This window comes from Sceloporus occidentalis, unplaced genomic scaffold, assembly GCF_023333645.1.
Source record: "Sceloporus occidentalis isolate IW3139 unplaced genomic scaffold, rSceOcc1.0.p SCAF_12, whole genome shotgun sequence".
Taxonomy (NCBI): domain Eukaryota; kingdom Metazoa; phylum Chordata; class Lepidosauria; order Squamata; family Phrynosomatidae; genus Sceloporus; species Sceloporus occidentalis.
Window position 1 is genome coordinate 6,386,211 of NW_028316992.1, and position 15,057 is coordinate 6,401,267.

The 15,057-nt window shown below is 38.5% G+C and overlaps 1 protein-coding gene across 3 annotated transcripts in view; it reads right to left on the bottom strand.

The window, feature by feature from the left end:
* Positions 1 to 15,057, bottom strand: part of LOC149305232 (lipid droplet-associated hydrolase-like) — a 113,570-nt gene that overhangs the window by 74,512 nt on the left and 24,001 nt on the right. For all 3 annotated transcript variants that reach the window (XM_089477695.1, XM_089477696.1, XM_089477694.1), the window contains exon 4: positions 689 to 858. In XM_089477695.1, coding sequence (XP_089333821.1) covers positions 689 to 858 — 170 coding nt within the window. The remainder of the gene's footprint in view (positions 1 to 688; positions 859 to 15,057) is intronic.

The following is a 15,057-nucleotide window of genomic DNA, read 5'->3' on the forward strand; positions in this document are numbered from 1 at the left end:
TTGTGGATATATTCTAACCCAGCTGTTTCTGTGTTTCTCTTTGTACTGTACTCTGTTTCTCTTTATACTTTTTTTGGTTCAAGGATTGCTGAAGTGTACTGGAACAGGTTTTCATGCATTTCCATTCCTAACATCTGATTTATCTCATTTATCCTCTGGCACAGAGATTGGCCTGTTTGCCCAAATCAGAGTGCTGAAGGGCATTGTTCAGAGAGGATGGCATATAGAAGATGTGATTGTCCCTTACACAGAAGTAAAAGAAAGGACTCTCAATTTTAAATGGCACAACTGATCAAAAGGATCATGTTTTACTTCCATTAAACACAAATGCAACACTTGGCAAAGAATCAGATTGCAGAGAATTTGGCTATTTAAACACGAATGTGCTTCTCAGCCAGCACCTGTTAGGTTGCCATTTCTACTCCTAAGTTCAAAAAGTAAAGTGTGAATCAGCTCTCAGTTTCAGTGCCAACAGGAACAGTCATGATATTTACTTTTTTACCTTTAAATCCCACACACTCATCAGATTTTCATCGACTTGCAATAAATATAAACAAAAGCATTGCAAGACCATTATGTAAACCAACTACCTTTCCAACCATCTTGAACAAACTAAGCTCATTGCTATGAAAATACACAGTCAATATGGAGTGTGATGTTGGAAGAGAGATTAGCAAATCTGACATACCTGTAATTCTGGAGCAAGTTTCATAATTTCAAGGGCAATATAACAACCAACTGAATGCCCAATAAGCACAAGTTTCATATCTTTGGGTACATTCTTCTGGAGGAAGTTCAGCTTGTGTTCAATTTGCCCATCCAGTCCAAAGACATTGTCTGGTTCACAAACATCCATCTCTGTAAAACATTTCCCCAAAACATACATTACTTCATTTCTGTTAAAGCTGTTGCATTGCATTCACTCTTGTTTCTTACCACACTTTTCACAAAAATCTTTCAAAATTATTCTGAGGTAGCACTATCTTTACAATGATCAAGGAATGAACAAATTTCTGTCTGTGATGAAGTATATGGAAATTTTAACAAAAGAAGGCATACAGTTGCTGTGTGTACAGTTACACAGTCCCCAGATAATCTATACTATTTTGTGCACTAAATGGTACATAAAGCACAAATGTTAGGTATAAAAAAGATAGTTGCTTCAAGAAAATTGTATCTTTCTACTGTTTTATTTTCAGATTCTTCTTCAAACCTTAAACAACTTAAAACAGAAGTTGCCACAGAAAGTGCCCTGAGTAAGCTAATTAATACTGCTGGTAAAGCTGATCTTAGTCACATTCTGGCATGATTTATGCTTTATTAAATGAGAATTGGCAGGGTGGGGAAGGAAAGTAGAAATGAATTCAATCCCCCTTGCCCTTCCCCCATGGATTAGATGAGAAACAACATTTAGCCTACAAGATTTTTTTAAAAAAGAACAGGTAATGGAAAATGACAAAGTTCTGTAACAAAAGCCTAGGGCCAAAACATTGTTTTCAAACTAATGTCTATTTTTAATCCAAGCTGTTCATTTTTAAAGTCTATGCCATACTCCAGTCTTGTTTATGAGTTAGCTGTCTGTCCAATTCATCCCATTCAGTGATGAGGGTTGCACAAGTAAGGTATTGGCATGAAACCCATGAGTAACACAGTTATACAGAGCAATTTCCACCCACATGCTTCACAGATGAAGATAACTCTGATCCACCCTCCTGTGTCTGTTTTTTGCCTGGTGAACCTAGCAGTTCTGTTTACCTAAATAATCCATCCACAGTATCAGATGTTTTAATAAGGAGTCTTAGGCTGCAATCTTTCTTATGTATAGTGACGGGAGAGTAAACAGGAGTGGAAATAGTATGTTTTACTTACAAATAAACAAGAAAGGATTTCAGTAAGCCTGAGAGCAGTGATGTATTAGACTCTTTTACTCTAGTTTCAAGTCAAGTGTCAAGTCTTGCTGAGTTTCAAGTCCTTGCAAAATACTTTCAAGTCAACTCTCAAGTCTGGGAGCCAAACTTAATAGAAAAAAAAAGATGGTGGTGGTAGTGATGGTGTGTGGGGGTACTTTCAATAACTAGAAAATCAAGAATATGTGCACAAAGTTAGGTTAAAAAAAATCAGAGGGAAATAGCAAACATATTAGGCCATGGGCTTGAGGTGAAAAGATCTTTCTAAAACTTTTCAAAAGCTTTAGAAGGCTCCTCCAATGAACAGCAGAGACAGGTTGCTGAGTAGACTTCAACACTCACTTCAAGCCCATTGTCTAAAACCTTAGCTGTTTCTGGATGAAGTTAGGCCAGCAAAGATGTCACTAAAAATGTACAAGGTTCAAGTCGAGTCAGTGCATCATTTATTGCCAACTCAGGTCCGATTCGAGTCACTGAAGAGACATGAGCCTGACTTGAGTCCAAGTCAATCGACTCTAGTCTCCATCACTGGATGAGAGTGATTTAGAAAGGTCTTATGTATAAAAACTTTACAACACTGAAAGAACTGGATAACTGAGGTTTTTAAATGAGGTACTAATATAAACTGGCAATGCTGTAGGACAGGAATAGAAAGTCTTAAATAATGGATCAGTTCACACAGGCACAGTATATGAGATTTCTCAACTTGAGCCCAAGCACTGAATCTGGATTGACAGCACATGAATTGCCCCAATGAAATGTATGTATGGAACTCCAAAATGGAATCAAAATACATAGCTGATACACACTGTATTTTCTCACTTTGTTAATACCTACGTCTCTTGCTGTGGTGTGACTGCTCTGTCCAGTGCCTGTCAGTAACTCCTAATCCTATCATCCTTTCCTACTCTTATCAGCTCTTGTCCTCTACTCCATTTTAGAAGTTGTGTGGCTCACTTTATCTATGTTAAACAAGGACTCTACTATATTATACTGCATTTTTAGCCCCAACACTGAGATATTCTAAATGTTAAAGTCTGCTAAGTACAGTGACCTATTGTTGAATAGCAGCACTTTTACATCATGAACTCCTTAACAAATAATACTGGTAGTAGATAAGATTTATTAGCAGAAATCTGTCATTGGAAACCTAGATTCCTAAACTGGCCTCCTTACTGTAAGGGTTTATATACTAAGACATATATTCCCAAAGAATAGATGGGGAAATAGCAGAACCTGCTCCCTATATTTCAAATCCATGTAATACAGTAATCAACATGTGTTCCTGTGAGTGCATTATTGGTCCACATAGGGAGTTAACACCAAAATCAGATGCTCATGCAAATATTTAAATCGCATAGCTATTGTTGGACTGCAGAATGTGGTGCTCTTGAGTTGCTAGCAAATAGGGCCTGCCTGGAGCTGCCTTCTACTCAGCACCATACTCCCTGCCCTAACTTGCCACACTATCACTGGTCAAGATAATTCACGAAGTAGGTGGTTGTTTCTGCTGCCACAGGTTCTACCAGCAGGACAAGGGTGGCAGCAGCTTAGAGGTGATAGGAGGAAGAAAGAGAAAAACAGGTCAAGAAGTCACAGAAAAGCAGGAAAAATAAATGGGGAGGAGTGGATGGGTGAGGTAGAGCACATCTACACTGTAGAAATAATGCAGTGTGACACCACGTTAAGTGCTGTCGCTCCATCCGATGGAACCCTGCGATCTGTACTTCTATAAGGTCTGTAGCTTTCCCTGCCAGAGTGCTGGGGCCATACAAAACTATACAATCCAGGATGGTGCTATAGCAGTTAAAATGGTGTCAAACTGAATTATTTATGGATTTTTATTATGTCTAAGATTTGGAATGGAAATAATTTAATGCTAATGTAAATACCATGTATAATGTGAATGTTCATTATGATGTCAATGCTGATATCACACACACACACACACACACACACACACACACACACACACATATATATATATATATATATATAAAATAGAAAATTCTCAATAAAATATTTTTTAAAAACTGCATTATTTCTACTGTAAAGATACACCCAAAGAGACACAAAGAAAGAGAAGTAGAATGAGAAAAAAGGTGGAAGGCAATAGAAAGAGAGGAAGACCACATGCCAGATGATTATATTCAATCAGGGAGGAGACAGGCCTGGGCCTGCAGGACCTGAGCAAAACAGTGGCGGACAGAGGGTATTGGAGATGTCTCATCCACATGGTCGAAGGCAGTTAACAACAACAAATACCTTAATGTTTAGTATTACTTAATGGTGCTGTCATCTCTATAAGGACTCACTTTCCTAGTTATAATACCATCAAGAGGGCAGAGCAGTGATGGCTACTACCTCCCATGTCAGTGGGCTAATGAATCCAATCCAGCTTTTAATTCCAACTTTAATGGAGGTTTCCAAGGTGCTGAACTGTATTGCCTAAATAGGTTCAGGACCCTAGACAACTCCTTGAAAACTAGCCACAGCATGGATGATACACTGACCAACTGATATGAGAGTCACCAGCTGCTGCTGGAACAGATAAAATATTAAAATTAAACTAGTAAATACCATTTCTTTTGCCATAAGCTGTAACTGGTTTTTAAAACTAAGAAAATGGTTCTACATAGGTACAGTAATGGACTGGGCCCATAACAGAAGACACTAATCAATCTGACATAATATATTTATTAAATTTTTCTAATAATGTTTTCCTACTTCCTACCTGGCCAGTCTTCTGCTTTCCTTCAAGAAGCCATTTTCTCTCATATCCTCTTAAAAAGACTGTGCTACTATTTTATTAATATAGCAGCCAGGCCTAATAAACTGTAATGGTGGCATAAAAAGTGACATGAAGGATGGCCTTGTCATTAAAGCATGGGAAGGGAGGGGGAAGACCATGATGTGAGTGAGTTCCTATCGTGGAGACAGCCTTCCTGAGTGATTGTATGAAGGCAATAAATCTGTTTGCTGCAGTCTACTGTTTTTAATATGTGTTAATTGTGCTTCCTTTATCTTTTCTATCTGCTTAGAAAGCAGACAAGAGAAGGAAGTATATTATGCTAAGTAGATGATCCAGCAGTAGGGACCCTGACGGAGTACAAAAACACAGCCAACAGATAGTAAAGTCTTTTTTTTTAAGCATGCAGCTAGAAGGCCATGATTTTGCCATTTCTCCATCTTATTAGTTCCATTTGACAAAGAACAATTTTCACTTGGTATCTCATTACAAGGGTACCTTGCCAAAGGAGTTATTTGAACCAGCTGGGTGAAAAAAAAAAATTAAGAAAATAAATTATATCCTTGCTTTAGCTCCTGGAAGTGACTTTGGAATTTAAGGTTCAGTAGGCATTTGGTTTATTTATTATCCTATGCAACTCCTTGGGGAATTATCCTTTCTTCCCCGTGTCTCTCTTTCATAGCTGAACTAATATAAGTGTCCCCCATTTTAACAGAGAAATTTGTATCTCAGATATCCAAAGTTATATTCTGCCATTAACCTAAGGCACATAATGTATTATTTCTGGTGCAGCAACACGATCTACTCCACTCCCTCACCTCCCCGCAAAACGTGTGGTCATTCTCAGCTTGAGCCTAAGAAATCTTTTGGTTAGAACAGGAAATCTAACAGCAGCGATTCAAGGTATAAAGTTGAATTCCAAAAGAAAAGAAAAATGCATAAATGTAAAGATAAAGTTTAACAACTGTTTTATCTGTGACAACATCCAACAGAGCTTTCACAAATATAAGGACACCCAAGGAACATGGTCCCATTGTTCATAGTGAATTTGATCGCTCCCGAATACCCAACTGCTAAGTTTCTGTTTGCTTATTTCACTGACTACAGAAGTGGCTTGGTGTCCCATTGTCAAAGGATATGATCACTAGACTTGTGCCCCATTGGTCAGAAATAAAAAATATATATATACAGTAAATAGCCATGAAGTCCCACACTGGAAATTTGACTAGGGCCATCAGTGGTCATAAGTACTACCACATTTCTAAAGAACTTATCATACTCCCATCCACCCAGACATTTTGGATATTTAGCTCAAATTATTCAAAGTCTATCACATTCCTGAGGGAAGCAGACAGTGAAAAAGATGTTAAAATGCCACCAACATTGCTCATCTTAGTGAAAATGTGACCTGTCTTTTGAAATTGGGATACTAACGACATATTTTCTCCACAGGGTTCAAATTCTTAAAAGAAATGTCCTCCGCTCCATTTAGGACACCATCTGCATTCAGTTACTGGTGATGTATCAGTTGGAGAGCATACCTGTTTCATGAAGTGAAAGGCTGAAAATTACCCATGAAACCTCAAAGAAATAAATTAAGATATACAACTGACTTTAAAGTTACTTTTGAAGTAACAATTAATTGAAAGAGAAAGCTTTAGGGATCCAAACACTTGAAAAATTCCAATTTTACTTACTGGTGGAGAAATAGCACTTTAAACTAACATCAGCAAATTTGCAAACATTAATAGCACGCACCATTATATGCTTTAGAATTTATACTTAATACTTACTGACTTAAGACCCTTGAGTTGCCTTAAGAATCAATATCATATGAACATACAAATATATTTATAAATGTGGTTATTAAACTCGTTGGAATAGGAAACCTGGGAGATTATTTTTAAAATGGTCCACTTCCTTACATCTACTGCAACCCGGCTCAGAGTTAGTTCACTTAAATCCTTTTGACTTTACTGGGATTAAACAAGTTTAACTACATAGAGGACTGAAAGGTGTGTATAGCCTTCAGGCTATTTTCACTCTTGGTACCAAGTGGCAAACTTTATGTCGTAAATGGGTGATTTACCGATTGCAGTGAGAATTCCTGCCTACTCTATTCTTAGTATTGCAATATTTTTTTAAATGACTGTAATAACACACATGTATGTGCACACAAACAAGTACACAAATAAGCCTCTGAGTAGCTTCCAAGGCATTTGATTTCCACACCCCAGCTTAACACTTTGTACAAAATATTTATCCAAGTCCTCTGAACAGACATCTGATACTGAAGCTGAACAAGAAAGCGGGACATAATTCTAGGTGGAAAGAAGTTACATCAATAACTAATGATGCATTTTGACCATTCATACTTTCAAGTGTCCCGTAAGTCTCAGAATGGGCAAACTGGGTAGCAAAGGTTAAAGCAGCAAGATGGCTAGCATGACCATGGTGAGACAGTTCCTGACACATTCATTCTGTGAAAACAACCAGTTCCTCTACACACACATTGATGTGGGATACCTCAGTGTTGATGAATATGTAGCATAATGTTCAAAGTGAATCATTGCTTGTGACAGTTCTATAAACAGGAAGTGCTCTCTTTCTCTCTCCCTCTGTAATTAAAAACCAGAAGAGCTCTGCAGCAAAAACATACCTTTAAAAAATGTTTTAGTACACTTTGTGAAAGTAGACATTTCACGTTTTTTATCAGTAATAGCATCACAGTGAGATACAGAGTTCATGAATATAAGGATTTCTACTTATCATACCACTGTCACCAGATATAGGGACTTCCACGTACTCCACTGCTACCAATACCACTTGTAGGAGCATCTAGAAGTCCTTGTGGTCCCTGTGTGAGCCTCTTTCTTTTAATGCAGTGGGGGGCAAAATGTGGCCTGTCCCCAGGGCCATTTTTGTGACTCCCAGAGCTCCACAGGAGACAAAATTTTTGTTCTGTTCCTAAATGTTCCAAAATGCCCTCTGGTGGGCATCTTTACCATCTTTGGAGACCCTCCCCTTCCCCTGAAACCTCAGGGCTTAAACAAAATGTTTGCAATTTTTTTTGCTCCAAAATGTCCTTCTGGGGGCATGAAGGAATTTTCCACTATATTTTGGGCCAATATATAGAGAAAAATCCCAGAGGAGCAATTAGGGTCCAGGAAAGGAAGAAGCACTAGGAACCACACAGCAAACAATGGAATGCACCAAAGAATTTCAGAAGAAAATCTGCATGTGGTTCATAGATTATAGTAAAGCCTTTGCATAAATCACGAAAAGCTAAGGAATTCTTAAAGAAATGGGAATACCACTACCTTTGATATTCCTGATCAGGAATCTATATTTCAGACAAGAGGCTACTGTTTCAACAGAATATGGAGAAACAGAATGGTTCCCAATTGGCAAAGGGATCAGGCAAGGCTGCATTTTATCACCGTATTTGTTTAATGTGCATGTATTTTATATCCCTATTTGTTCAACGTGGGTGTGTGTGTGGAGGGGGGGCACAGCCCTTCAAAGTCTCCTGGGTGGGGTTAATGCTGCCTCCATTCTTTCATAGTTGCCCATCCTTCTTCTGATTTAACCACTGCTCAGCATGATCCTTGAACCACTGCTGAACTCCAATAACACTATTGTAGACTCCACAGAAGCACGTATATGTAATATTAAAATAATTTATTAAACAAGCACCTAATATATAGTTACAGTTATTTAGTTAATGTATCTTAATCCTAATTGACTCTAACATATCTTACTAACTCTGTCTCATGATCCTATCTGAACCCCACAAATTGCCCTGAGTATAATTCCTATCTGTCCCCCAGACTAACTCAGGGGCTATACAGATGAGCGGCTAAACACCGCCCCTGTATGTCCTGGATCAGTGCCGCAGGAGCCACACGCTGCGGCACTGATCCGCGGCCCAAAATAAGCTGCTCTGAGCAGCTTCCTGGCGTCATTAGTGTGCTCACACGCCATGATGACGCCCCTTCCGACCAGTGTCGGACTATACTCACATGACCACCATTCTTGTTCAGTCTTTCTTGAGCACTGAGTCATCAGCTGTTAGCCAAGGAAAGAGCTGCCTGCAGATCCTTGAAGATTATTCTGGAGTTTAATTTCATAAAGTATAGAAATGATTAATGTAAATCATACAAAGCAAGAAATGGACTGGCTTTGATTTTTAATGGTCATTGTGATAAAACTATGGAATATATATATATATATATATATATATATATATATATATATATATTAGCTATTATTTGCCTTCAAGTCAACTCTGACTTAAAGTTATCTTACGGAAGGGTTTCCTTGGCACAGTTTATTCAGAGAAGGTTTTCCACTGTAATCTTCTAAGACTGAAGGAATGTGACTTGGCCAAATCTACCCAGTGGGTTTCCACAGCTGAGCAGAGATTCAAACCCTGGTTTGCTAGAGTCCTAGGACAACATTAAAACCACTACACCATGCTAGCTCTCTAATTATTATTGCTGTGGGACAAAAAAACTATAATAGCAACTGACACAGTAGAAAATGGGAGGGAAAAACCTATCCTTTCCATTTCCTGCTGTGCCAGTAGCTATTGCAGCTTCCTTCCCAGTCTACATTTATTCATACAGAAAACTCCAATATCACTGCCACAGAAGCAGTACAAATATGCGCTTGCACAGGAACAAAACAAACATTAAATCCTTGCAGAAGTGAAGCCAACCTTCTCTATCTGCAGAACAAACATGCTGTACTGCGGCCAATATTTTAAACACAAATCTACTAATTTAGAAGAATAAAATGAAATACACTGCCTTCTCTGTTTTTATTAAGCAAAAGCTATGGATTCTACATAAATATAATTTAAACCAACACATGTACTCACCACTAACACAATAAAAAGGCCACCCATTTAATCTCTAGGTGAGATTAGCAACCAGCCTACTGACATCAATTCCTGATCAGTAGCCTGTTTTGACAGCCAGGACTCTGAACTGCAATGTATTTTTAAAAGCCTCAGATAGGAAGTACTAACCTGCAGTTTAAATAAACTTTCCCTAAGCCATTTTCCAAGCAAGAGTATAGATTACTTCACCACCATGCCACCCAAACAAAATGGGACTCAAATTCTTACAGAAAATTAATGACAGTTCCTCCATATGTTAAGAGACATGCTAGAAGAAATCGTAAAATCTTGAAAAAATAAATGTACTACTGGCAAGTTGTGATTGCTTATTTTAAATCAGGGAACATAGATTGCCACACCTTGATTATAATAAAATCAAAGAGAGAATCATGACTTTGTTCTTTTTTATTTCTTAAGTGAGCCTTTTACAATATGCCAATAGTGGCCTAGCTTATAAATGAGAAGCACAATTTACATTGCAATCAGTGATAGGAAAGTTAGTGAAAAAGTGTGAATGTTATGTCTACACTAACATCTCGTTGATCTTAGCTGCTCTTGAGTTGGCCCCAACTCATGGCGACACTGTAGATAAGACATCTCCAACCTACCCACCTTGCCCTTAACCACTCTGCTTAGGTCCTGTAGATCCAGGCCCGTGGCCTTCATGGTTGAGTCTAGCTAAATGACATGTGGTCTTCTTTTTCTACTACCCTCCATCTTTCCCAGCTTTATTGACTTTTCTAATGAGTCCTCACTTCTGATGAAGTGGCCAAAGTACAACAAACTCAGTTTCATCATCTTGGCTTCTGGGGAAAGTTCAGGTTTAATTTATTCAATGAGCCATTTGTTTGTCTTTTTGGTTGTCCAGAGTATCCTCAGCACTTTTCTCCAGCACCACATCTCAAATGAGTTTATTTTCTTTCTGTTGGTTCTTCACTGCCCAGCTCTCACATCCATACATGATGATAGGGAATATAATGGCTTGGACAATTCTAACTTTAGTGCTCTGTTGCAGATCTTTACATTTTAGGATCTCATTACTTCCCTAAAACCCTTATTAGAATACAGGTAAAAAACCCCTCATTTATAATTTCACTCCTTCTCATCTCTGTTTTGAGCTTATGACACCAGTAAAGACCTCCACATTCCCATTTTCTGCCCATGGAGGCCTTCTTTTCCATGTGCACCTCTGCACCATGAGGCAATGTGCAGTCAGCTTTCTCTCCCTGCTCTTCCCTATCTCTTGCTGCTCTTTCCTATTTGCTCCTTGCTGCTACAATTGCCACCTGCCACAGAATAAAACACCATGGCAAGAATAGCTATGGAGCCTGCAAGGCATTTTTTAAAAATGTCAAACTGAAAATGTTCTTTTTTTTGTTGGGAGAAAAACTACATTTTTCCTCTCCGCCATGTAATTAAAGTAATTAATATTAAAATCTGGGGTCTAATCTGTTTATAATAAACTACAGGGTATAAATAAGTAGCCGGTTTTTATGAGATTATAAAAGAAGCTGTTCATAAGTAGCATCTGTACCCTGACTCAAACAAACTAACTCTTAGGAAAACTTAATGAGTCAAAGTGTCAATATTGGGCACTGCAAAGGAAAAAGCAACATTTGAAGATTCTGCTAATGTTTACGCAGCATGTATAGATTGTTGGTTTTTTTAAGAAGAATGACAGGCTGTTGGTAAGTTCCTTTTTCCTTGCCATCATAAATACTTTAATAAGAGCAGTGTGCATACATTGAACTCTAGAGCTGTATATGTGGATACAAAAATACAGCTGTAACCCATACCATATGTCTGTAACTAGCATTCTAGGTGAAATAACCCACACATTGCATGTCAAGTAAGTAGATCCATTTGTGACTGGTACTGACTGAAAAGTCAAATGTGGGAGATTGTTTTCTTTAATTAATCAATTACAGATGAACAATGCTTAGGTCATTCGATGATGGGAGTGTTGACCATGTCAGCCAATGTATTCACCAGGGTACACCCTTTCGTGGACCAGACCTATGCACACCTCCCAGAATGACATGTCCCCAAAGGCTGGTGGCTCAGTTCAGACAAGCAAGGCACAGCAGACTGGAACCTGGCATGATTCTGTGTGACTGAATTTGTTTGTGATCAACCACAGGGTATATAAAACACGATATATAAAACAGGCAGGGGGGTGTCTAACTTGTAACAGCCAAAAAACCAAAAACTCAGCTTGGTAGACAGGAGTGAGTGGCTGATCACGAACAAATTCAGTCAGGAAGGGGATTGAGTGTACACATGCATACACACACTGCCATCACAGAAGGAACAATCCTCTTCGCAGGGACACAGGGAACAGAAGAATATCTAGACAGAAATTAGTCAGGCAACATCTGGGAGTGAGGAAAGGGTAGGCAACCTTGATAGTGACACCCCCCCAGAGATGTTACACAGGATTATTCATGCCTGTAACAACTCCCATTTTCAGAGAATGACAGCAATTTTAACAGTTTAAAGACTGTGTGCAAATATTAGAGGCCATATGTCATGGGAACAGAGGGAACTTTTCCAAGAGGTAATGTGAATAGCTATGATGGTTTCACACAAATCAGTGCAATACAGTTTTGTTTTGTTTTGTTTTTTTAGAAGAGGGGGAGTATTCATGATCATGAAAAGACAATGTATCTCTCTGTGTGAACTCCACTATGAAGCACCCTGCCTGGAACAACTAATGGGCAAGGAAGGCAATGGGTGACTTAGAAGCTGCTGCTCATTTTGCCACCCTACCACTGACTACCCTTTCCCCTTTGCAAATACTTTGAGGGTAGAAAAAATAAGCAAGAAAACATGTATTAAAATGCACACATGTATCCATTCTATATTTCCAGTTGTTCCAAATTTTAGAAGTGGACAACACACAAAGCAAGAAGGTTCCTCCCAAAGAATCACTGGAAATCGCAGTGCTAAATTTATTCAAAAAGCCAGTAGCACCAACTAAAAGCAATTTAAATGACTTCTCGAACCTGATGCTGAAACTCCATGGCATGATTTTCCCACTACGTTTCAGGTATGAAACCCATGGCAGTCCCTGGGGGGCAATAGGGGACCCTGGATTTGGCAAAGTTGCCAACCACTGCTCTGTAGTAAAGAGTGGAAATAGAGTGGAAAAACAATGCAAGATGTGGTACAAATAGGTATTTACTGCAGGCTTTCTTCCTCTGAGAGCACCTAACAAATTTGTCCTGATCCACTGATTTGAAAAAGCTAAATCCTACCACACAAGAAAGATTCTTGAAGGAAATTATTTCCCTGCCATGTCATTTTTAAGCAACTGACCTGAACAATAAATTCATCAAGCTCTGGGGAAAATAAACAAAAAGATACACAGAAACCTTGCTAGCGAATGGTGACATTAAACTATCATTCTATGCTTTTCTAAACTGTGTGGGGTCATGAGCTTACCAGCAAATGTTAATTCTCAAGTTCTACTAACAGTTTGAAGCCTAGGGGATGTGTGGAGTTTTTCCCCCCTTCCCAGTGCCAAAGTGCTAATGTTTGCCTTAGAGTCTGACATTTGACCAGAATGATTAGCAGCAATTTGACTAATACACCATGAGGCCTCAGGTTTCACTTTCAGCCTTAAAGCCATAAGAGGAGAGGGTGTCCTTGCTCAAGGTTGCAAAAGCTGCTAATAAACACAAGTTAATAGCAAATTTGAATACTTCAGCTCCAGGCCTAGACTTTCATAAATGGTTTATATATTAATTCAATGTATTTCTAAACCATCTTACATCCTCATTGGAACTAAAGGTTGTATAAAAAAGCATAGCCAATTAGCCACAGATTTTTTTTAAAACAATAGGTGTCAGTCAGTAGTAGTGAGTAGACATTGTAGAATTGAGAAAGGAGATATCATTGGCTGTTGAAAAGAACACACATACCTCACCTAAACAAATTGAGTATATCTCTGTTGGAGATTATTACTTTGGAGAACTCTGAGACTAAATGCCAATATAAAATATAACAGGAAAATGAAGCATAGTTAGTACATGAAGCATAGCAAATGTTGACTTATACCTTTTGACTTTCATCTGTATTGGTATAGCTATGTTGCTAATCATATTGAAACAAATAGGCACAGAATGCAATTTATCCCCCAGCTATGCTCCCCTTTCCCCACCATGAGTGCCTCTGTTGATGCTTGGGATTGTCATGTTAACCTCCCCTCTAGTCTGGAGACATTGCTTGTAAGTGTGAGGTCAGGACCGATCAAACAGAGAAGAAACATGAAAAGAAGAAACATAATATAGGATTACTGCAGCAAGAATAATATACACCCAGAGATGGAAAGACACTGACACACTAACACAAGAAGACGGGCTGATGAAGACAATTGATCTTGCTGAAACTGACAAATTAACAATATTGATCAAAAAGAAATCTTTGAATAAGAAGCCTCAGGGACAAGGAGGAAATTAGTAGGGCATACAAATAAAAATATAAATCATTGTCATTTTCATTGTTTGTATTTGTTAAATGGCCAACACGGCTACCTCTGAATGTTTTCTGTATTGTGAGATACTGCATTGTAGCTGCAACAGGGGAACCATGAAGATTAGCCTGTGGACTGGGACTTCAGCCAAGATAAAACAATTTTTTCTTCTTAAATTTGGATTGAATTTGCATGTTTTACACCACCAAAATGTTCCTGATGCAAAAACATGGAGACTTCTTGAGGATTCCATTGTTTTCTGCCTATAAGGAGTCCTGTGGCCTCACTGGAATGGAGACATGTTGGATTGCAAAAGAGGGGGTCCCTTGTTGAGAGGCAAATGGACTTTAACTGTCACCTCGGCCTCAGAGGGAGCCATCAGGCAGACCCAGCAACATCAGGGACTGCCTGAAGGACGAGACTTCTCCCTCCTTTAACTGTCACATTGTATTTTATATTGTATTGCAATTTTTTACTGTACACCGCTATGATCATTGTGGAATAGCGGTCTATAAATAAAATGTATTATTATTATTATTATTATTATTATTAAATTTCTTGGACTTTGAAAATTTCCCTATTGCCGCATGGCCAGAAGGAGGAGAAGCCTGCCTGGAAAAGATATCCTCCCCAGCATACCATCTTTACTAAGGATTGAGACAACATGCAGGCATCTGAATAACATCTCCAATTGTTTTGTTTTTCCCCCTCCAGTTTGGTTTGTAACATCTTGCCTGATGAAGAAGCCTATGGAGCTTCAAAAGCTTGTTGTAACACGTATATTGTGCATTTCAGTTAGCCAATAAAGGCATCACTAATGGATTTTTGTTTGTATTTGTTAAATGGCCAACACAGCTGCCCCTGCGTGTTTTCATCATTGTCTTTATGTTTAATAAAAATAATTGTTTAAAAAGTCTCTGTCACTTCATAATAAAATTGCACCTGTCCATGATTCAATTCTAAATAAAGAGGATGACTTGTCACAAGTCATCAAGACCTGTGTGCATGAGCTGGCCAGAGATAA